At 42.6% G+C, this 24,756-nt stretch overlaps 1 protein-coding gene across 1 annotated transcript in view; it reads left to right on the forward strand.

The window, feature by feature from the left end:
- Positions 1–24,756, forward strand: part of SGSH (N-sulfoglucosamine sulfohydrolase) — a 236,364-nt gene that overhangs the window by 208,593 nt on the left and 3,015 nt on the right. The window contains exon 7 of the mRNA XM_085617436.1: positions 19,801–20,004. Coding sequence (XP_085473562.1) covers positions 19,801–20,004 — 204 coding nt within the window. The remainder of the gene's footprint in view (positions 1–19,800; positions 20,005–24,756) is intronic.

A 24,756-nucleotide genomic window follows, 5' to 3' on the forward strand; every position in this document is an offset into this window, starting at 1 on the left:
AACATTACTACACAGAGTTTTTGAAAGGGCGTTCCTGCTTGCTTTATGCAGTCTGGGTTAGACAGACCACGCACTGTCGCAAAGATTTTTCTAGTGGCATTTGAAGCCTCCAGAATAGTCATCTTGTATTACTCCTCTTTCACTGTACGAATGCTAATTTTGTAAACTCCAAATTCTGTCCTCAAGCGCTCCTTGTCCTTCAATAAACTCTTTCTAGTATTTTGCAAAGCAGTTTAACTTGTCTCAGTGGCTCCAGCTAATAACGTGCTGATGATATTTTGTGGGCCACTCTGCTTTTGATGGGCAGTACCTTATTCAGGGCATAAGTGACCCACTGCTGATAGGAGCTGTAATTATCATCGATTGAAAGGTTAGTACCGAAGTTTAGCGGAGGTTCAAATGGTTTGATACTGGTTTGATGTGCTACTTTCGACCAGGCACTTGCTTGCTGGTCTCTGGTCCCGGACTTCTCCCTCTGTCCCTCCAAATTAAAAAGAGACCACAGCATGATCTGTTCAACTAAGCAGGCTGTATTCCTACTAGGGAAATAAGTACCTCTGGTACAAAAATGTGATGCAAAATATGTCCAAGTATATGCGCCAGACCCAAAACAAATTGCTGTAGACTTAAGGCTTCTATATAGCCCAGAAGATCCATTTACATTTATTTGAGTTTTATATAGTGCTGGCTAGACCCGGAGGTATCGGAGCGCTTTACATGAGGATCGTTAATTTACAAGTTACAAATTACATCTGTTACAAGAGCATAATAAAAACATAGGAAAAAGAACACTGTTATAGTTGTTTGTAGGAGGGAGGGAGCGGAAGGAGACAAAGTGGGGAGACGAGGAGAACTATGCCTAATGTCCGGCTGGGTAGGTGACGGCCGAGGGGAAAGACCAGGGCCAATCTCCTCTATAGCTGTCTAGCAGCTTCACCGGGCATCAGCCATGTTGTCCATAGTGTCCGGAGCACCCTCTCTCTCCGCCCAGATGTTAAAATCATCAAGCATAAAGAAGTAGGAATAATATAGGGCTAAAGGAGAAATAAAGTCTGTGAAAAAATGTGGGATGGTTGAGGAGGGACGGGGGGCCGATACCACAAAATCCTTGAGAAAGAGCAAGAAGCTGTCCCACTCTATAAAACCTCTTGGTCTTCAGATGCCTTAAGTTTCAAAGATCTAAAACCCCAGCAGTTTTTTTTTTTTTTAAATCATAGCTACTCTACCGCCCTTGCAATCAATGTGGGAGCGGTGCAGGATTTTGTACCCTTCAGGACAGGTTGTGCCAGCATCAGAATTGGCATCATCCATGTTTTGGTATTGAATAAAACATTGTGGTATCTGGTCTACAAAAGGTCAATTTTGACCGCACGTTTCACTAGGCAACGTGCATTAATAAGCCCTCATTGTAGCAAATGCTTCAGCTTCTGAGGCAAACATAACTGACTCTCCTTCCTAAGGTGTGGACTAGTTACACTAGTTCCCCTCTCCCCAAAGTGATCCCCGAGGTAGTTATTACCTATTTGTCTTAGTTGATCCAATAAGGACACTGGCACCTTCTCAAATTTACCTTAGAATGTAGTTTCCCATTTAATACAACCAACACTACCTGTTTAGTTCACCAACCAGTACACAATTAAAACATTGCAATAATGCCCCCCTATAGAACTTTAATAAAGGTGATCTTCAAAGAGCTGCCCCCATAAATTGGTAGTGCATCTGCCTCAGAAGCAGGGAAATTTTAATTAAGGTAAGGGAAAAGAGGTAGAGAAATTGAGGTAACCAAAAAGGAGTACGGTGGTAAGAGGTAAGGTAGAGGGAACAGAGTTACAGAGGTGTAGTGGAGAGGTAAAGTAGCTAATGAATGAAGTAAATTGTGAGGTTGGGTATTAAAAGTGAGCAAATGGGGGTTGAGGCAACTAGGGTATAGCGTGGTGGTGAAGAGGGCTGAGTACGTTAGAAGGAGGTGAAGCGAGGCAATGTCATGTGAGATAGAGATGTGTATATAATGAGATAGAGCTGAGGAGACGTGAGGTAGAGAGTTGAGACAGAGAGGAGTTTGTTACATAGAGATGTAGAGAGAGGTAAAGAGAGAGGGTTGAGGTAGAATAGGAGAGTTGAAGTAACTCAGAAAGATTACGTTTTAATGGAATTGCTACCAGTTGCTTGATAGAATTAGAGTTAATATTCAACAGGCCAGACATGCAGACCAGGTTAGTGATCAGCATGGCCAACTGACAAAAATAATCCTATTTTTATTCATACTATTATTATGAGGAGACTTAAATAGCTCTTTATTAGTAATTCACAAAAGCACAGTTATACATTGACATGCATATATCAAGGCAAGTTGCAACATCAGCTAGTATGCCAAGGCAACTGGACATCAAGCAATCATGTCTGGTTATGAATCCGAGCCAAAAATGTGAAAAAAAACAAACAACAACAAAACTCACATCCCAATATTATGCAGGCCAACAGCTCCCATTGCCATTCCTTTCACCCCTTCCCCTATATTTCCAAGGCAAAGTTTCAGCATGTTGTGCTTTTAATGAGGCTCAATAGCAAAGGACGCTATAGGGTGTGCCATTCCAAATCCTCCCCCACTGTGCAGCGGACATAGTCACCATTGGTCAAAGCATGCACAGTTACCACATTGAGGTGTCTTTTCCCATTTCTATTTATGGTGGCATCTCATCTGACTTAGCCTGAAGTGGCAGTAAAAATGTTCCCTCCCCATTTGTTAGTGCATGTGAGTTAGAACCGTGATTTCACCGGTGCACTCCTTTATTAGTTCCCAGACCCATCCCGAGACCGAGGGACTACACCGGACTTCCAGTTCATCACTATGCTCTGTTTACGTTGGAGCAACACCAGGCTCAGGAATTTGTTTGTGTGTTTAGCCTTCGCCGGTCTCATCAAATACCCCAATGCACACCCCTCTTTTGACATGTGCATGGGTCTACCTGACAGTAAATCCAGTAGCGTCCGCCAATAAGTTATTTATAAATATATAAACCTTTTATCACCTCCCAAAAGTACATAAAGACCCCATTGACCCTCCAGGAAGACCTATTGTGGCCTCTATCAATAGCCTTCTAGAAAATACATCGACTTATATTGATTTCTTCCTTTCTCTCCTTGTTAAAGATTTGGCATCTTATATCCGAGACACTCAGGACTTTCTGAGGTTAATAGAGGGGATTTGTTGGGAAACAGACATGCTCCTCATTACCTTGCAAATTACCAGTTTATATAGCTGCATAAATCATGTGGATGGTGTCACAGCTGTGAATTGGTTTCTTAACAAAAGACCACTTAAATTTCAAAAGCATAATTTGATGTTTCTCCATATGATCACCTACTGCTTAAATAACAAAAACAAATTGTTTGCAGGGAATCTATGTAAACAACAACAGGGGGCCGCCATGAGTACGTGCTTCGCCCCCAGCTACGCAAATCTTTTCGTGGGCTGGTGGGAGAAGCACGTGGCCTGGGGGTACCCCACTAGCAGTGGATGGAGAATATAATATGGGCAAGGTACATAGACGATCTTTTTATTGTTTGTCGTGGGAGTCGATCCTCAGCTGAGGAGTACATTACCTCACTGAACAATAAGAAATGTAACTTACAGTTTACAGGTCATATTAGCGAAAGATCGGTAAATTACCTAGATTTGGAAGTATTTGTCGAACAAGGTGCCCTACAGACACGACTATACAGAAAGCCTACAGCAGGTAACGCGGTATTACTTGCAGTTAGCTATCATCCCAAAAGTCAAGTGAGAAATATTCCATATGGAGAACTTTTACGTATAAAACGTAATTGCTCGGCCCAACAAGATTTCCAACAAGCTAGAAAAGAAGCATTGGTGAGGTTTAAAATGAGAGGGTATACCAACTCTACCTTACAACAGGCAAGTGACAGAGTGGACAAAATAGAGAGAAGCAACCTATTGGTAGCTTAAAATCCATGAAACCGCCACACAGGAGGGACCTGTTAGGATGATAACCAACTATAATGGTAAATCTGGGGATAGCGTGCATATCTTTAGGAAGAATTGGCACATACTTAAGACAGATAATGTGCTGAAAAATCTTATTCCAGTCTATCCTTTGATTACATACAAGCGAAGTCAATCACTTAAAGATCATTTAATCCATAGCCACTATGATGCGATACCGAAGGTGAAGAACAGAATCAATGCAGTAGGATTATATCCATGCATGCATTGGAAAGCGTGCAAATATAGCAATAAAGTCATAAGTTACAAGGAGAGACCAGGGGATCCTAGGCCTCTAAGAAATAATAAACAATTCATCAACTGCAATTCAGACTTTACGGTGTATTGCTTGGAATGTCCGTGTTCCAAGCGATACATAGGAAGCACAATTCACCCTACCAAGAAGTGTGTTCTCGAACACATGCGTGCGAAAACAAACAAGGATACTAATTATCCGGTTGCACCTCATTTCAAGAAATTCCATAAAAGCAATCTGGATTTGTTGAAGTTCTACTGCATAGACCGAATAGAGAATGAATAAAGGAGAGGTGACGGAACCAAAAGATTGCAGATATTGGAATCAAAATATATGATTGATCTCCAAACAAAGGCCCCCATAGGGCTCAACAATGATGAGGCACTATGGGTTCATCTCTAGTAGGGGTTACATATCTATACAACCTAATTTCCATCAGGGAAAGGGGAGAATGTCGTATATGAAATGTAAATTGTAGCCTGTCTCCCCCCCCCCCTAAAAAACCTGACGCATAATTGCCCATTCAGGGCATAATAAACATACAAAGGAGTGAACATTGTGAAAAGATATATATAATGTCTAAACAAAAGTATGAATTAGAAACATTTGTTTTTAGCAATTACTATTTAAGAATGCTTAAAAAGTATTGGTCACTGCAAATGTCGGAAAATAATTATGTTCACCCATGTATAACTGTTTTTAAATCACATAAGAGCACTTTCCCACTTTTCCTTCGGCAGTAGAACTAGCAAATGCAGGAAAACATGTTCTAAGATGGGCGCCATGAATTTTAGTATCAAAGCGGCGTAAGTCCTTCATTTATGTTAATGAAATATCATGTAACATGTTGAGTATGAAATACTGCCTGTTTTGCATGGTGTAACTGACATTGACAAAGCCGCAAGGCGAAACGCGTCTGTCGGTGCAGGGGGTCTACACAATAAAGCACTTTACTGAATATGGCTCCTGTATGTGCTTTCCACTTGGGCATGAGAAGGATATGCCTCCCTATTGAATTGATTGCGGCTCACCACCACATGAGTGAGCACCCGGGGCAAGAGGAGCGGCGGCGGTGGTTTGCTGTATATATATATATATATCTATATATATATATATATCTATATATATCTATAGAAGAGAATAACGACCATATGTGGCGCCTTCAATTGTGGGTGCTTTTTGTTTGGAAATATTGGCGGCCTACCCAGGTCGCGAGGGCGCCCCGCTGCTGGCAGAGCGGCTCCAGCGCCGTGATTACAATGGCACATTCGGAACGGCGTGTTTGTTTTTCTTGGACTGGGATGTTGCAGAGCGACGACTTTGATTGTTGACAGTCGCCCACTGTGGTATGTGAAAATAACAATTACGGAGAACATTGCAGCTCCCATGAGGGAATACTTTTGCCTTAAAGAACTCTGATAACCACAATGCAAAGCGTGCAGACGCCCGTATGGGCGGGACTATATAAACTCACGCGAGTGCGATGGAAATGACTGCTGCCTTCTCTCCAGACAAGCCGAAACCAGTGACAAAGGGCGTGATAACGCGTTTGGTAATATTGGCATACCTGAAGCTGGAACAATCGATGCTGTTACCCTGCATGTCCTGCAAAATAAAAGGAAGAGAAACACGACCGTGTGTGGTGCGTTCAATTGTGGGTGTTGTTCGTTTGGAAATCTTGGCGGCCTACCCGGGTCGCGAGGGCGCCCCGCTGCTGACACAGCGGCTCCAGTGCCTTGATTACAATGGGGCATTCGGAATGGCGTGTCTGTTTTGCTTGGACTGGAATGTTGCAGAGCGATGACTTTTATTGTTGACAGCCGCCCACTGTGGTATGTGAAAATAACTATTACGGAGAACATTGCGACTCCCATGAGGGAATACTTTTGCCTTAAACAACTCTGATAACCACAATGCAAAGTGTGCAGACGCCCGTATTGGCGGGACTATATAAACTCACCGCGAGTGCGTTGGAAATGACTGCTGCCTTCTCTCCAGACAAGCCAAAACCAGTGACAAAGGGTGTGATAACGCCCGAAACGTGTTTGGTAATATTGGCATAACTGAAGCTGGAACAATCGATGCTGTTACCCTGCATGTCCCGCAAAAAGAAAAAAAGGAAGAGAAACACGACCGTGTGTGGCGTCTTCAATTGTGGGTGCTTTTCGCTTGGAAAATTACGGCGGCCTACCCAGGTTGCGAGGGCGCCCCGCTGCTGACAGAGTGGCTCCAGCGCCTTGATTACAATGGCGCATTCGGAACGGCGTGTCCGTTTTGCTTGGACTGGAATGTTGCAGAGTGACGACTTTGATTGTTGACAGCCGCCCACTGTGGTATGTGAAAATAACAATTACCGAGAACATTGCGACTCCCATGAGGGAATACTTTTGCCTTAAACAACTCTGATAACCACAATGCAAAGTGTGCAGATGCCTGTATGGGCGGGACTATATAAATTCACCGTGAGTGCGATGGAAATGACTGCTGCCTTCTCTCCAGACAAGCCGAAACCGGTGACAACGCCCGAAACGCGTTTGGTAATATTGGCATAACTGAAGATGGAACAATCGATGCTGTTACCCTGCATGTCTCGCAAAATAAAAGGAAGAGAAACATGACCGTGTGTGGCGCCTTCAATTGTGGGTGCTTTTTGTTTGGAAATATATATATATATATATATATATATATATATATATATATATATATATATATATATATATATATATATCACTTCCACAAACTTCTTATTCACACAAGATCAAGGCAGACTCAGTTTGCAACTTTACTATATATTGCAGAGTGGAGTTTCCCATTCTCTAGTTATAGATATTCCCCGTGTGGCCTTCTGCTTCTCAAAACTGGAGGGGTTTGTTGTGATATGTTTAGCACGCTAGCCAGTTGCGTGCTGAGGAGGCCCTGTTCCGTTATGTGGCCGGAGTCAACACTGGTGCAGCTGTCGCTGATGTTTTGTGGACCAAGGGATTGGTATGCTCCGGCCCGCCTCGGATTGTGGAGAAAAGATAGGGCTGCTGCCTAGAGCAGCTCGTCATGGTACGAGGAGCCGGGAATCATTGTATCCCGACTCGCGCCCCCCTTTGAATCTACATGAGAGGCTGGAACGTAAGCGGGGACCCGACGAAGTCTGGGGACAGTAATCTAATACATGGCCAACCATCGCAACAACACTCACCTTTCGCCGATGATTTGAACATTGAGTTTTGTTTCCCCAAAGCACTGCCTGTCTCATTTTTGTTGGATTGTGGGAACTGTAGGCAAGAACATCAAACCACAGCAGGTGTGCATTATAAGGACTGTGGGGCGGAGCTCTAAACACCAATGGGAGAACGGCAGGAGATTTAAAGGTGGGGATGGAGTTGGAGCATGTTTTTGACGGCATCTGAGGAAGGCGAAATGTCGCCGAAATGCATTATGCCTGCATCCCATTAACGACTTCTGCAAGATATTCCCCGTGTGGTCTTCTGCTTCTCAAAACTGGAGGGGTTTGTTGTGATATGTTTAGCACGCTAGCCAGTTGCGTGCTGAGGAGGCCCTGTTCCGTTATGTGGCCGGAGTCAACACTGGTGCAGCTGTCGCTGATGTTTTGTGGACCAAGGGATTGGTATGCTCCGGCCCGCCTCGGATTGTGGAGAAAAGATAGGGCTGCTGCCTAGAGCAGCTCGTCATGGTACGAGGAGCCGGGAATCATTGTATCCCGACTCGCGCCCCCCTTTGAATCTACATGAGAGGCTGGAACGTAAGTGGGGACCCGACGAAGTCTGGGGACAGTAATCTAATACATGGCCAACCATCGCAACAACACTCACCTTTCGCCGATGATTTGAACATTGAGTTTTGTTTCCCCAAAGCACTGCCTGTCTCATTTTTGTTGGATTGTGGGAACTGTAGGCAAGAACATCAAACCACAGCAGGTGTGCATTATAAGGACTGTGGGGCGGAGCTCTAAACACCAATGGGAGAACGGCAGGAGATTTAAAGGTGGGGATGGAGTTGGAGCATGTTTTTGACGGCATCTGAGGGAGGCGAAATGTCGCCGAAATGCATTATGCCTGCATCCCATTAAAGACTTCTGCAAGATATTCCCCGTGTGGCCTTCTGCTTCTCAAAACTGGAGGGGTTTGTTGTGATATATATATATATATATATATATCACTTCCACAAACTTCTTATTCACACAAGATCAAGGCAGACTCAGTTTGCAACTTTACTATATATTGCAGAGTGGAGTTTCCCATTCTCTAGTTATAATTAGGGTCACTAGAGATAGTAATTTCTCATATTTTTGTTCTTTATTTACTTTGCACCAGTTTAACGAATCTTTGCAAAACTTTGCAGATTTATTGCACCCATTACATTGGTGAAGGATTGAAAATTTGACAACGTTTAGTCAAGGGGGTGCAGAGAAAAAAAGAGGGTTCCAAAACACACTTTACAATCTAATTCATTTTACATAGACTTTTGCATTTCACTTAACGGCAAAACACCTGAATGGATTGTAATGAAATTCCACAGCAATGTGCATTAGAATATGTAGATTAATCTTTTTGCTATTGCAAGTGATGTGATATTGTGGTTATGAGGTTATAAGTTCAGCAAATTAGTGATATCTGTGCGGCACCATACTACTAAAAGTAGCTAGGAAGCACTCAAAAAACTAGCCTGCATATGTAATAAACAAATACATAAATACAATAGATAAAATGGAAGAAATCACATTAAATCTGATTGCCACACATAGTTATAGTTGGCATTCCAGAGATAGGAATTCCTCGGAATTTAGCTCCTTAATAACTTTACACCCGTTTGATGAATCACCACAAAACTTTCCAGACCCATAGCATTTTCTGCTTGTGGTGAATCATTAAGGGGGTGCAGAGATAAAAGGGGGTCCAAAACATATTTTTCCACCAATGCATTTCCCATAGACTATTGTTTTTGACGTAGTGCGAAAACAGCTGAATGGATTTATATGAAATTTGGCAGGATTATACATTATGTCGGTAAGACAAAGCTTTTTGGACAGTGCAGTTATGTAGGGTTAGTATCTTTTTAAGTTTTAAGGCACTTAAACTTAGTGATACCTGTCACCGCTATACTTGACGGAATTTCACAAAATGTTGTGAAACTTCTTTTGTTCATGGCCATAAACTTACTTAAAAATATAGAAACAAGTAAAAATGTTCCTACCTATTACCACTTTAGTAAAGTGGTAATAGGTAGGGACCTACTACTACCTCTATCTAAGGCCCTACCACTAAACACAGACAAAGTGTAGTAAGAAACTATATGCCTGCCTTTTCCTTCTCTAAAAACAGCCCTTACCCAATTATAAACTGGCTTGTCATTGCCATATACCACGGAACATTGCCAAGTTACTGCGGCATACCATGGCCCAAAATATAACTAAGCCCTAGCTATATTATCGGATTGTGATACCCCTGCATCACGCAATTTTGGGGTTTGGGATCGCAAATGTAGCATTTTTGTCACAAAATTTGCCATCACAGGCCTCAAAATACTGGGGATTCTTACTGTACACCACTCCACTAGACGCCGCTCTACGCTACTCCACTCTACGCCATTCCAGTGTATGGCACTCCACTCTATGCCACTTCATTCTATGCTATTCCATTGGACGCCACTCCAATGTATGCCACCCCCCTGTACGCTATTACACTCTACCCTGTTCCACTGTATGGCACTCCTGTCTACACCTCTCTACTGTACAACACTCCACTCTACGCTACTACACTATTCACTATTCCACTTTATTCTAATTTAATGTATGCCACTACACTTTGTTTCTCTACTCTGTCACTTTAGTGTATGCCACTCCACTCTACGCAACTCCGTTCTACGCTAGTCCATTGCACGCCACTCCACTCTACACCACTCCACTACATGCTGTTCCACTGTACCCCACTCCACTGTATGTCACTCCAGTCTACACCCCTCCACTGCATGCCACCCCTCTCTACGCTATTCTACTCAACTATGTTCCACTGTACGCTATTCTACTCTACGCCACTCCACTGTACTCCATGCCACGCTATTCCACTGTCACTGTATGCCACTCCACTGTACCCTATCACACTGTACACAACTTCAGTCTTTGCCATTCTACTGTATGGTATTCCATTCTACCCCTCTCCACTGTACGTCGCTCGTCTGTATGCTATTACACTCTACCCCACCCTACAACACACCACTCCAGTCTACACCACATCACTGTACGTCACTCTACTGTATGCTACTATGCTATACACTGTTACACTTTATGCCACTCCTCTGTGTGCTACTCCACTGTATGCCACTCCACTGTACACTATTCCACTAGATGCTTTCCAATCTACGGAGCTCCACGCTGCGCTATTTCACTTTATGCCACTCTACTGTACACTGCTTCACTCTATGACACTCCAGTCCGCTCCCCTCCAGTCTGTGCTCTCCTCCACTCCATATAATTCCACTGTACAAAACTCTACTACACTCTGTGCTAATCTATTACACTTTACTCCACTCTATCCTCTTAAACTCCACTGTACAAATTGGTGCTCGACTCTATGCCCGTATGCTCTATTGTACAACACTGTACTCCACTCTGTGACAGTTTCCAACACTGTACAATACAGCACTCCACTCTACTGTATGAGACGCCACTCAAATTAATAACAGTTTGCTCAACTCTATGCTACGCCTATTCAATTTATGCCACCCAACTCTACGCAAATCCACCGTACCCTACTCCATTCTATGCCACTCTGCTGTACACCACTTCACTCTTCGGTATTCCATTGTATGCCACTCCACTCGTGTACACTCCACTGTACAGTGTTCCACTGTACTCTGTTCCACTTTACAGTAATCCACTCTGCGCTACTACAGTGTACGCCACTCCACTCTGCACCGCTCCACTGTATGACACTCTCCTCCACGCTATACAAGTTCACTCTATAAAAGCCTACCACACTTTATGGCACTCTATAACATTCTACAACACTCTTTCCATGTACACTCTCCACTGTCCAACTTTATACTCCATGCCCTATGCCCTTACACTCTATTCCATTATTCAACACTTTTCTATATGACACAGCAATCCACTCTAATGTCCGAAAGCCCACTCCAATTTATAACAATTTACTACCTATGCTACACCACTACATTCCACTCTGTGCCACTCTACGACATACCAATACATTATATTGTATTTTACTCCACACTACGTTACACCACTTTACTCTACTCACTGTATGAGACTTTACCTCACTCAACGTTACTATACAGCAATCCCCTCTGTCAAGCCCCACTGTTTGATACACTGCTGTACTTTATACATCTTTACTCTACAACACACTACTACACTGTATGCCACTCTCCGAAACGTTACTTTGTGTATACCCCTACACTCCACTGTATAACACTGTACTATACATTATGCCACTATAGAACACCCTACTCTACTCTGTGCCGCTCTATGATACTCTAGTCCACTATACAACACTGTACGCAACTCTTTGTATGCAACTGCACCTTAATTTACTCCACTCTACTCTGTGAATCATTACTCCACTCTGTACGGCACTCCACTCCACTTTATTCCATTGTACTCTATGGGGCAGATGTACAACCGTTTTTTGTGGTCGCAAACAGGAATTCGGCACATTTGCAACTGCAAGATTGGTCTACCCGATGCACAAACCATATTTTGCGAGTTGGTAACCTATTACCGACTCGCAAAATATGGTTTGCGACTTGCTATTTGGAAGGGGTGTGCCAAGGGCTATTAGCAAGTCTTACAGCAATGTATGATTGTTTTGCGACCATATTTGTTATGTTATGTATTGGTTTTTATTGAGCACACATTTCACCTGAAGGTCTGAAAGCACTAGCTTGATTTAGAGAAGGTGAATGAAGAAACAGACTAGAAAAGAAATGGTCTTAAAACAGCCAGGTTCTGAGCAATTTACGAAACTTCCTATGGTCAGTCTCTGTACGGAGGTGAAGGGGGAGTGTGTTCCAAAGGGTGGGTGCAAGACAGGAAAAAGATCTTCCGCCATTTCTGGCGGTACGGATTTTAGGAGGAATCAGAAGGTGTTTATTGGCTGATCGAAGAGTTCTGGAGGGCTGATGTATTTTCAGTTTGTTAGCAGGTAATGAGGCTCAGTATTATGGTATGCATGATAAGCAACCTTTTTAATTTGAATCAGGTGCACAGAGAAGGAATAATAAAGTTGAGTTCGTGAAAAAGTGCAACCTTTTTCAATTTTATATTCTTTTTGGTCGCATCGTGGGATGTGATTGATTCACTATCTAACATCACTGTTTATTTTTTGGACACTTTATATATAATTTTTATAAGCGAGATGACAGCCAATGATGATAAAAGTGGTCATAGCTGGTGAGTACCAACCAGCAAGCTCAATTGGTGGTGCGCACATGAGATGTCATCTCGTTTTTCCAATTTTTTCACATTTTTGCAAAAAATATTTCTATTTTGATTGACCCTTCCTGTAGTGTGGACAGGGGGTTTTTAGTGAAAAATTGGGGACTGCCATTTATAAAATGAAATATTTTCTCGTGTGTATTAATTAATTTTTTTTTAAATTGAAGGTGTAAAGCTGATGGTGATTACCTCATACTTATATAGAGAGGTATACACGGTATAAAAGTAGAATGTATCTACACCTCGGCGTATACTGAAATTTTAGTTTGAGACCTTCAGAGACCCAGTTATTTTTGTATTGAGCAGGTAATGAGGGCCGTGTCCACTGAGAGTTTTGTGCACTAGACAGGTAATCTTGAAAGTAATAAGTTTTCTAATCGGGAGCCAGTGAAGGGTTTTCAATCATGGTGCCGAGGGGGAGCGGAATGGTAGGTTTAGTGCTAATCTCGCCGCGTATTTTGGAGGACCTGGAGTTTTGTTAAGTACTCTTCATTTATGGAAGCCAATAAGGCATTACCATAATCCAGACGACTGATGATTAATGCTTGCACCAGTAAAGATTTTATGGAGGCTGCGCATCAATCAGTAGCAGATGCCGGTCACATGATTGACATGATCCTACATGGAGAGTTTATTGTCAATCAGCACCCCTTGGTTTCGGACAGCCATCTTAGGTGAAGGGCATGTGCCCAGATTCAGAGGCCACCAGTCACTTGACCAAATGGTTTGTGCTTTACCAAAAAGGATGATTTCAGTTTTACTAGCGTTCAGTTGCAAATGATTGTTTAACCTCCAGCCATGTATATCAGACATACACTGTCTGAAACAGCGTTTGGTATCGGTTGGGCCTGGTCCAAGAATAATTAACAGCTGAGTGTCATCAGCGTCCGACACTGTGGAAAAGCTGTGGTTTTTAATTACGTTAGCAAGTGGTGCCACATAAGGATTGAAGAGAGTAGGGCTCAAAATGGAACCCTGGGGGACACCCTTGTCAATGAGTTGGCTGCTGTGGGTAAATAAGCCTATCTGAACTTTTGATGTGTGATCTGTCAGGTAGCTCCTGAGTCAGTTCAAATCGGGGCCCCGACGCCCAGCTCCCGCTGACGGTTCAGGAGGATGCTGTGGGAGATGGTGTCGAAGGCAGCTAACAGGTCAAGAAGGACCAGAATGGCAGATCGTCTGGCGTCAAGGGAGAGTCTTATGTTATCCACTATTTCCAGCAAGGCAGTTTCGGTGCTATGAGAAGCCTGGAACCCAGATTGAGAAGGGTCCAACAAGTTATTGCTCTCTAGGTGATTGACGAGTTGTTTATTAACTAATGACTCTTAATACCTTCCCGAAAAGAGGGAGAAGGGAAATTGGCCGATAGTTGTTAGTCTGTTTCGGGTCTAGAGTTGGCTTCTTTAATATGGGTCTAACCATAGCCGCCTTCCACCTAGTTGGAACAATTGAATGGAGTAACGATAGGTTGAGGAGCTTGGTTAGGCCGGGAAGAAGGGATGGTCCAATTCATGAGAGGAGACCGGGTCGGTTGGAGAGCCAGATTTCACCTTCCTGAGCGCGGTTGAGACATCCTCATGGATAAGTTCCCTGAATTCATTAAGGGGGATGGAAAACAAGGGGTCGTTGTTAGCAGCATCCTGATTATGAGGTTCACTGACAATGTGGGATGAGAGGCTATGAATGTTATTGATCTTATCCACAAAGAAAGATGATAGTGTCTATAGTACGCATAGCACTACTACGTTTTTTTCTAGAAATGGTTTATGCTAATAAAATACATTGCACTAAAATCATGCGAAGTGCTTTAGGATGGGTGAGTTTTTGTTTTCAAAATTAATTGTACCTCCTCCTATTTTTATACATTCTCATTTACCCATAAAATTTCAACACTACTCAAACCCTCACACACTACATTACCCTACACTACTTAAACACCACTACACTACCCTAAAGCCTAATTCACTACCCCCGACACAACCTTCCCCCGCCTGGACCCTACACTCTAACACTACACTTCACGACCCCCCGACACTACCCTAAACCATAAAACACTACCCTACACAAACACCACACCACTACCCTAACCCCTAATTCACTACCTCCTGCACACCCCTCCTCTTCCCCCCATTCCACACCCTACACTCAAACACTACCCTGCATGCCCCCATACACTACCCTAAACCTTAATACACTACCCTATACTACACAATCCCTACAACATTACCCTAAAACACTACCCCCTGCACATCCCTCCCCCGACACCTAGTCCTGTCCCTACTCCCCAACACTATCTTTCATGACCCCCGACACTGCCCTAAACTCAAATACACTGCACTACACTATTCAAACACAACCCTACAACCTAAAAGACTACCCCCTGCACAACCCAAAAAACTACACTTACCTCTCTCTCCTCCGTTCTTCCTCTCTTCTCCCGCGACGTCATATATGCACATCGTTGTTTTGAAACGGAAGAGCCTTCCAAACAATGATGTGGATAGCGCATACCATTACAACGCATTCGCTATCCACATTGTTATTATCATCGTTATTATGTGCCTCCAACCTTCTGAAAAGTCTCCAACCGGGAGAGAGGCCCGACCCAGGCAGAACAGTGGTTCACATGAAATACATTGAAAGTTTGTTCCACTGAACTCTGCTAAATTATTACCCTGTCTGAGGAAAAAGACTCTTCTAATTATTTTCGGAAAAGTTTGAAATTAGCCAGCTCCTTTTCAAATCCTTATAAAGCGCACCACATAACGAGGCATGTGTGATATTCTGCACGGAATGTGAGTTTAGATGAGGATGCCATTTTTCCTCTAAAAGGACCAGTGCTGCCTCTTGACTGATTAGAGGTTTGTGCAGTGATGTGGATAGCGCATTCCATTACAACGCATACGTTGTAACAACGCTTGCAATGTAACAACTTGCGTACTAATGGTACTCGTTGTAACATCACAAGCATAGTAACGCTTGCGAAGTAATGGTATGCGCACTAGCAGCCGCGATGTACCGGGTGTTTACCGGGTGCCACTGGTGCACTCTCATGGATAGAAATCATAGAAATCGCCTCAATGCTAAATGTGTAATAAATAATATAAATAATAATGTACAGGGCCAATTTCTTTCTTTAGTAGTCTTCCCAATAGTATATCTTTCTTTAATTTAGATTTTATTTACATTTTCAGTCCAATGGGGAAAAAATCCTAATGTTTTCGACATTGCTTTCATCTTGGTCCCTATCTTTTCTGGGTTACCCATTTTTACTGGAATAACTACCACGATGGGAAACCAGTTCCATTCTCTGTGCTTCCATTTTTATCCGAGTTTCCATTATTCTCTTTGAACAAATCAGATTTTGCTCCCTCCATTATTTTGAGATAGTGTTTGTAGGCCAATATTCCAGTGATGATTCAACCATGTGGCTAAATTATTAGTGTGGAATGAGAGTCATCCTTTGAGCCTAGGAAAGAGTACTATGTGATCTGGAGATACTTCCGTGAAAACAATCTTATTTCTTCTTGACATCTTCAAATTATTTAATTTTGTTGTCATCTGAATTGTGACAAGTATGGGAACCCATATTTCTATATCCTTTGACTCTGCTGGGTAGGTGCAATTAAAATCAATATTTCTTCGTATTCACCACGCTCAGTTTTACCTCATCTATGATCTCTGGGATACTTGGAATTTATTGTGGTGCTTCAATGTTTATCTGAATTAAATCTTATTTTACATGTTGTAATATTTTTTTCAAATCCTTTAGTGACAGTTTGGCTTTTTCTCCTCTCCGTTTTGGTATAATATTCTGGGCTCAGCCATGATCAATGTTTCTCCTAAAGGCCTTTACATGCTGCCTCTCTTTTTACCTTCCAACTGCCTCTTTCTGCCCATGATACATAGTTCTATTTCCACTGTGTGCTTGTGGAATTTAGCTTTGCCTCGCGTCTTGACCTTGGCCTCTGTCATAGGGGTCTTACTGAGCTGTTGGCCTAGGGGATCACCTAGGCATTTGGCCCACAGAAACTCTATTACTCATGTAGGGACCACAATACTTCTTATTTTCGAGATTCTATATAGTTCTTGGCCTTCTCTGTGTATATCCCATTGGGCCTCACGTTAAAACGTGTCATTTTCAGTAAGGTTTATTTGTTTATTTTTGTAACATGTCATAGCATTTTAACAATTTTGATGTAGACCGCCAATTATCTCAAAGCACAGCTTGGACAAGGGCTCAATCGGGCGCAAAAATCACAGGCAGGTGGGAAGATTCCTGTGACATCGCTCATATGTGTTCTGAGGAGAAACATGAAGGGCCATGAGGTGTTTCTTATGTTTCTAAGGTGAGGAGCTAATGGTAATTGCAGGTGGGAAATAATTTCAGAGTTTGTGGGTTTCACTTGTGAAGACTCAATCATCCCTCCGTATGTATCTGGGGATGTGTATTCTTAGTATGTTGTAATCAGCACAACTAAGGGGGTATACCATGATGTAATTTTGTTGCCGTGCTGTGCCATGGCCGTTTCAGGCAGAGATTTGCATGTTAGACACATGATTCTGAAGATGATCCCTCCTCAGGTGAGGAGCCACGAAAGTTTAATCAGATGAGATATGATGGCTCCTTTCTTAATCCCTGTGGCATACTTCACAGTTGCTTTTGCAATGTTTGAAGTCGGTCCAGTTGGTAAATAGGACAGAGCACCAGACCTTGACATAGTACAGTTTGGAGTTGATGAAGGTGCCAGTTGTGTTTCTGAGGGTAGGAGGAATGATGTAGGGGAGTTTCTTTTTGAGAGATACGAATTTGTATAAGCTGCTTTTTGCCTCTCCAGCTATAGAGTGGATCTTAGCTACCTCATGGGCATAGGGAAGTTGTCCGGCTATGGTGAGGAGTGCATTGAAGATGATGTTAGAGAAACTTGTCTTTAGGTGGAACAAAATAGGTTGTGAGTTACAAGAATGATGACTCTAGTCTTCCAGCCTTTGAGCTGAAGGTTTCTGCTCATTCCATTCCTCCTTTTTTAATATAGGTAGGTGGCATTGGGAGCAAATAACTTATTGGTACTGGGAACCTGGAGGAAAATGTGGGTGTGGGTGTGAGTTTTTCTCTTTTTGAACAGTACTAGTGTTCCACTGCCAGATGATGTGTATATAGAGCCCAGAACAATTTGGCGAGCCCTCTTATCTTTTTTGATTGTTTACAGGATGGTAGACAAGTTCCTTATATTTTTAGACGGTTTCTTCTTTCCCCAGTTCAGTCCATGCTCTTGTAAAGAATGGGCAGGAAACATCTCAGAATGTCCCGACCGTAATTGGTTCTTCTACAAATACGGAGGACCTTGACCAGAGGACTTATCAGGACTCCCGCAAACACTAGCAAAATCATGCAGGAGCCTCCGCATTGATCAGATTCTGGTCTTGAATTGGGAATGTTTCTCTAACTTTATTGGAAGATTTCTAGTGCCTCTTTTTGAAGGATGTGTGCTGTTCAACTGCACATTGAGCTTATCCAGCCTGGCTTCATGTGGCCCCCCTTCGTAAGGCATTGCCAAAAGTACTTCTACAGTCATTAACGCTTCACTGGCTTCTGAGAATCTCTTTGGATGTTCATTGTGAAAATTGTAATCTTTCATTTGCAGGATATGCTCTGCTAGACCATTCCACGGGACCAAATCATCTATTGCTTCTAAGGTCCCTAATTTCCACTTCTATCAGATTTCTTGCTTCAAATGGATTGATTAACTTCCCTTACAGGAAGGTGAAAATGGAGACTGCAGCATGTGCACAACCTTTTCCTCCCTCATCTGGAGAAGGAAGTTGTGTGTGTTTTTATGAATTTTCTAGCTGGTATCAGGTCTTGATGTAACTGTTTTGTTTCTTGTGAATAGAGGCTGTTGATGTTTAGCCGCTTTTGAGGTCTTTGAAGATATTTTATTAGGCACTTGTTCTCTGATTGAATTTTGCTTGGGGTCTTGACTCGTTTTTGAAGGCTCTTTTGCAAATCCCTTCCTTTCTTTATGACATAGATTCTTGGTGTTCATTTCTGCCACATTTCCCCGATTAGATTTCTTCCACTTTCAACTGCGCTTTCTTCTATTTTGCAGCTGTACTTTTTGGATAGAGGTGAGGATTTATTACCATTTCTACGTTGCTCTCTCACTGCAGCTCCTCCACTCAGTGTTTCATCTGGGTGTTATCCTTCAGTTTGGTGTGATGCCTTTCTGGTCATCTACTGATGCTTTAAAACCCTCCCTGAAGTCTGTCAGAGTTGGGATTTGACGTAACAATAAGTGCAAGTTCCTCAGCATAGTGACTTCTACAGGTTTTCCTAAGCCCCTATTCTTGCAGGCGGCATCTTCCATTACCTCTTCTAGAATAGTGTCTGATATATGTGGATCCCTCCATTGTGGTAGAGGAGCACGGCCACCATGCATCACATGCAGTAGGGCATCTTTTCAAACTTATTTTGAGGTGGGCAAAAATTACCTCCTCAATGTAGCCTGCCGGCAAGATGCTTACATATAGAGAACCAAGCCAGTGGTTAGGGGACTGGGATGAAATACTAGGAGCACAAGCATCACTATTGTGAGTAGCACCCTCTTTCCTCTGAACCTGCTCCTTCCCATAAATGGTAGGTAATGTGTTATGCAGATCATACGTTTTCAAGTAAAATAGTTAAACATAATATGTAAAATAAGCCAAAATAGTCCATCCAGTGGGGCATTTTTTTTAAAAAAGAATGAAACATGAAAACAAGTTATTGATCACTGCTGGTTTCAGGTTAGTGCCCCAAGACTGTCTTCTTAGAGGATCCCGTTCTCTACCACTGTTGCCCCCTGTTATTATGACCACTTTAAATACCTTGCATATTTATGGTGGGTCGGTTCTGCTGTTTGTTGTGTTTAGTAAGTTTATTGAGCATTCCTTATGCATCACTGATACTGTGAGATCTGCTCTGCACCTAGGGCTTTGAATAAATCATCCCCCTTTGCCCCCTTCTTTTTTCAGAAGTCTCAAGCCTGTGAGCAGTTTCTGTGCTGCCGGATTATCAGTCTCCTCTTGTCCCTGCAGGTATCGGCCTTGTCCTGAAAGAGCTGCATGACGCTGGCTTTGAAAACGACACCCTAGTCATCTACAGTTCAGATAATGGCATCCCCTTCCCCAATGGAAGAACCAACCTGTACCGCTCAGGCATGAGGGAGCCCATGCTGGTGTCCTCTCCAGACCAGCCTGGGCGCTGGGGGCAGCTCAGCCAGTCTTTCGGGAGCCTGCTGGGTAAGAATGATACTTCACAACTGGGAACAAAATGTCTGCTGTTAAATAACTAAATAATGGTTTAATTTGAACACATCACAACATTTAGACCAATACTCCTCCAGAATATAATGGAAGCTTCCTTAGTGTTAGTGATGCACCCTGCCTTTGCCTCCAAGTTTGCTTTATCAAGAACCTTATCTTCTTCTTCTGCATTAAAACCACACCAATACTAATAATACACATCCCTCATATACAAACACTGAGTGACTTTAACCAGTGTTAAATAGAATATGTATCTTCACTACGCATGCGATAGATCGCATGCCATTACAACCCGGTCGTTACAACGACCATGTTGTTACACCGTGAAGCATTCCATCGCAAGTGGTTACAACGACTTGCTGTGGGGGGCGCGCTGGACTTAGAAATAATATTATTTACTATTCCTACTCCAGTTTGTGCAACAGCAGGGAATGTGTTGGATTGTAAATCCAACACCTTGTGCCCCCTATCGCAAGTCGTTGTAACAACTTGCGATGTAATGGTTTGCGATGTTACAACGCGGTTGTTGTAACAAACTCATTGTAATGGCATGCGATCTATCTATCGCATGCGTAGTAAAAGCTGTTTCCCTATTAAATCTCCCTATCAACCCCCTAACGTTTCCTAAACTAAAAAACAGCCTCAACACCACGCAACCTATCACAAACAATACTACAATTCAATAACCACAACCCAAATAACCTACAAACACTTGCCAGAAGGAAACTAAAAATCATGTGAAAGCAAGAACGTATGATCAGAAAGTTCCCTGATCGTACCTTCACACTGCAATCCCCCACACTCTACACAAATCACCAGATAACACAGCAGTTACAACACCATGACCCATCACAAAAGCCCCCCCACCCAAACCTACCTCAAACTCCTCTTTTTTCTTTCCAAACCATCTCCCTTCCCCCACCAAAAGTCAGATCCCCAAATCAGCCACATCAAAATGGGCTATGCCCCTTCCCCTCTATTCAAACTACGGGAAATGAAGAAGAAAGAAACACAACTGAAATGCTTACTCAAGATCCATGAACAATAATCACTTTTGACCTACTCTCAGGAACAACAGCAGACCTCACTTTCTTTACAGAAACATGACCCAGTGAATGCTCTGCACGCATATGCCACAAGGCCATCCCTACTGATTATCACATCATAAACATAAATCGAATGGGCAAAATTGAAGGAGGCCTGGCTGTCATCCATTAAATAAAAATACAAATAATAATTGAAAGCCTTAACATGGACGTCTGTGAATCCTTGATAAGATGTCATACCACTGAAACTATTACTTATTCCTTCCTCTTAATATATAGACCACCATGCAGCTATGCCAAAGTTAAAGTTGTCCTACTTGATATGGTAACTAAAACTCCTCTGGACCACACAAACCTATATATTCAAGGAGACTTCAACATATTGTTTGACAAATTTACCTACAACAGCTATCACAAACAACCTTTTAGTCTTCAACTAATCAGTTCTAGCCCTAAGCGCTTCATAGGACACATGCTAGTTGTCATATTTGCACATCATCACTTTCAGGATCTACACAGCTATCAATCACACTTTGCAAACAACAAACGCATGTACAGACAATGGTAGGAACTAGACATCCAGCCACTCAACACCCACCTTAAAGAACCCCATTAAATATGCGACTGAAAGACATACAGACCTTCTACAAGTGGATCTCTACTACACTGGACAAACAGATGCCAAGAAAAACCAAATCCAAGATTGACCACAAAAAGAACACCACATGGGTTTATAACATCAAAATAATGAAAGCACAACTTAACATACTGCAATGCATAGAGAGAAAATCAGGAGATGAAATAGACAAAAGCACGCTATGGCACTATAACAGAGCCTACATAAGAGCCATTAGAGCCACAAAAACACACCTCTACTCCACACGTATACCTGAAGTAAGCTGCATTCCTAAAGACCTCCCAACATTCTAACAGAAATTCGCAATTCAGAGTACCTAAACACAGAAACACCGCAATCACAAGACCACTGTGACAAAAAATAAAAAGATTGAAAATTTCCTTAAGAAGAACGCGGACAACACCACAACAACGCATGACCTAACCACCACTGAAAAAATACACAAATAATCATCCATCAATGCATAATTTCAATACCCTGTCACAAAAAGATTTCTTTGATATTATCATTGCAGCCAGACCATCAGGATCACCTTCAGACCCAGCCAAAAGGCTTTAAAGATATCCTTTGTTCAGCCTGTGCAGGGGAGGTAGCCAGATGCTGACTAGCTGAAAATCTCCTACAGTAGACCTGTCTTCGGAAAGAAAATCCTCACCCCGTCCAACCCAGCAAACTTCAGGTCCATATCAAATGAACCATTCGTAGGAAGCATTTTGAGAGAGCAGTGTTTACGTAACTCCCTAACTTTACAGATCATTAAAGCTTACTGTCAGACCAACAGTCCAGTTTCAGACCAAGCAGAGGCATAGTCAGCCATCATATTCATTTGGGATGATCTAAAACTCACAGTGGACACAAACAGAGAGGCTGCCTTGTTACTTCTAGATTTATTAGCTGCATTTGACTCTGTGCATCATTACACGCTATTTCAAAGACCCCACGATCTTGAAATCTATGAAAATGCTCTAAAAGTGTTTGCTTCTACTATTCAACAAGACTAAAAGGACTGCTTTCACAGGTCCAACGGCACACACCATCCAAGTCTGGTTTGAGGCACAGCGTGCGCTGGGCTGGGAAGGAGTAATAACGCAGGCCACGCCACTATAGGAAACCAAAAGGTTAGGTAAACTACGCAATACCAAAGGCTTTCGACAGTGGGATTTGAGAGGAATCTCAAAGGTGGGAGACATGTGGAAGAAAGGCGAAATAGTCACATTTGCCCAGCTGCAGGTCACTTACGAACTAGCACAGACGGAAGCATTCCGTTATATGCAGATTAGACACGCCCTCATGGGAATACTTCCACCAGGCATGCAACTCGCAGAAGCATCACCGCTGGAGGATAGACTCTTGATGGATCACCTGAGCAAAAAAGCCATTTCCCAAACCTACCGGAAAATGATAAATAATCAACCGGACCCCACGACAGCCCTTTAGGCACGATGGGAATCGGAGGTGGGAGAACTAGACGACACAGATTGGCAGGAGGTACTCGCGTCCCCAAAAGAGGTAGCAATATCATCTAAACTCAAACTGATACAATTGAAAATTCTACATCGCACTTATTATATGCGAACACTTCTACACAAAATAGGTAAGATGGACATACCGCTCTGCCTGAGACAGTGTGGCGCATCAGGCACATTCCTGCACACGCTCTGGCAATGTCCGGATATTACACCTTATTAGGAGGCGGTTATGCGTACAATTTCGCAGGTTACTGATGTTAAGGTTCCGCCGGAACCAAAGAGATGCCTTCTTAATATTTGGGAGCCCACAGATCTCAACCATATGACTCAGGACTGGGTGATACTGGGTATGACATTGGCCAAACGAAATATAGCTCAACATTGTGGATCGCGACAGCCTTCTAACCATCACCAATGGTGTCGAGACATGGACAATGCAATGATAATTGAGAAATCAGTATATGTCCACAGAGGATGCCCCAAAAAATGGATGCGGTGTGGAGCAGATGGAATGCTTTCCGTGGGGATATCTGTGAGCCCCCACATGAGGAATCATTGTCAGATGTCAGTGAATAACGAGACTAAGACAGGAACTGTCGCTTTTCAGTTAGAAAATGTGTGGCACATTTACTGGTGAAGATGTCAGCTATACAACTCATGTAAAATATCTTGGAACATCAGGTGTACACCATTGAATACTACTGTACTGTACCAATTTTCGTTAATTGCAAAATGGCAATAAAAATGTAAAAAAAAAAAAGTGATTGCTTCTTATCTCACAGACAGACAAAGTATAGTCAGCCTATCCCCTTTCCCATCACCTCCTCACACACAAAACTATGGCATTCCTCAGCGGTCCATCATCTCTCTCTAATATTCAACATCTACCTATCCCATTGATCAAATCTGATTCTATTATACAACCTCACCTGTTTCAACTACTCAGATGATACTTAAATCATTTTATAAATGGAGGCCCTAAAAAACCGTACAATTCACTGGATGACTGCATTTGTGCCATAAACACATGGATGATGAATAACCATCTAAAGTTCAATACCGTAAAGACACAGATTTTTACCTGTGGCCAATGGCAAAAGTACCAGCCTACCACCTTATGGCATAGGAAACTTCAAGTGCCTCCAACATCAAGAGAAGTTAGAAACCTAGGTGTAACCATTAATTCAGACCTATCCTTGATACCGCATGCTAACCGTCACTAGTGCCTTCTACACAATGAAAACACTATGACGCATTTGTATCTTCCTATAACTTGCACACCAATATAAACTGCAAGCTATCCTCACACTCGTAAACTCCGAGCTTGGCTAAGCCAACTGCCTATACCTTGACGCATCCCCATTCAACATATGTAAAATACATCTCATCCAAAATGCTGCTGCAAGGCTTCTTCTACACCTTCACCCAAGAGAACACATGACTCCACTCCTGCAATCTGTCCACTGGCTACGTTTAGATGGAAGGGCAATGTAGAAGGCAGTCTGCAATGTCCATAAGCCTTCCAAGGAAAAGGGCTGCTATACCTACATTTTAAATTCAAGCACTACAAATCAAA

This window comes from Triturus cristatus, chromosome 7 (assembly GCF_964204655.1).
Source record: "Triturus cristatus chromosome 7, aTriCri1.1, whole genome shotgun sequence".
NCBI lineage: Eukaryota > Metazoa > Chordata > Amphibia > Caudata > Salamandridae > Triturus > Triturus cristatus.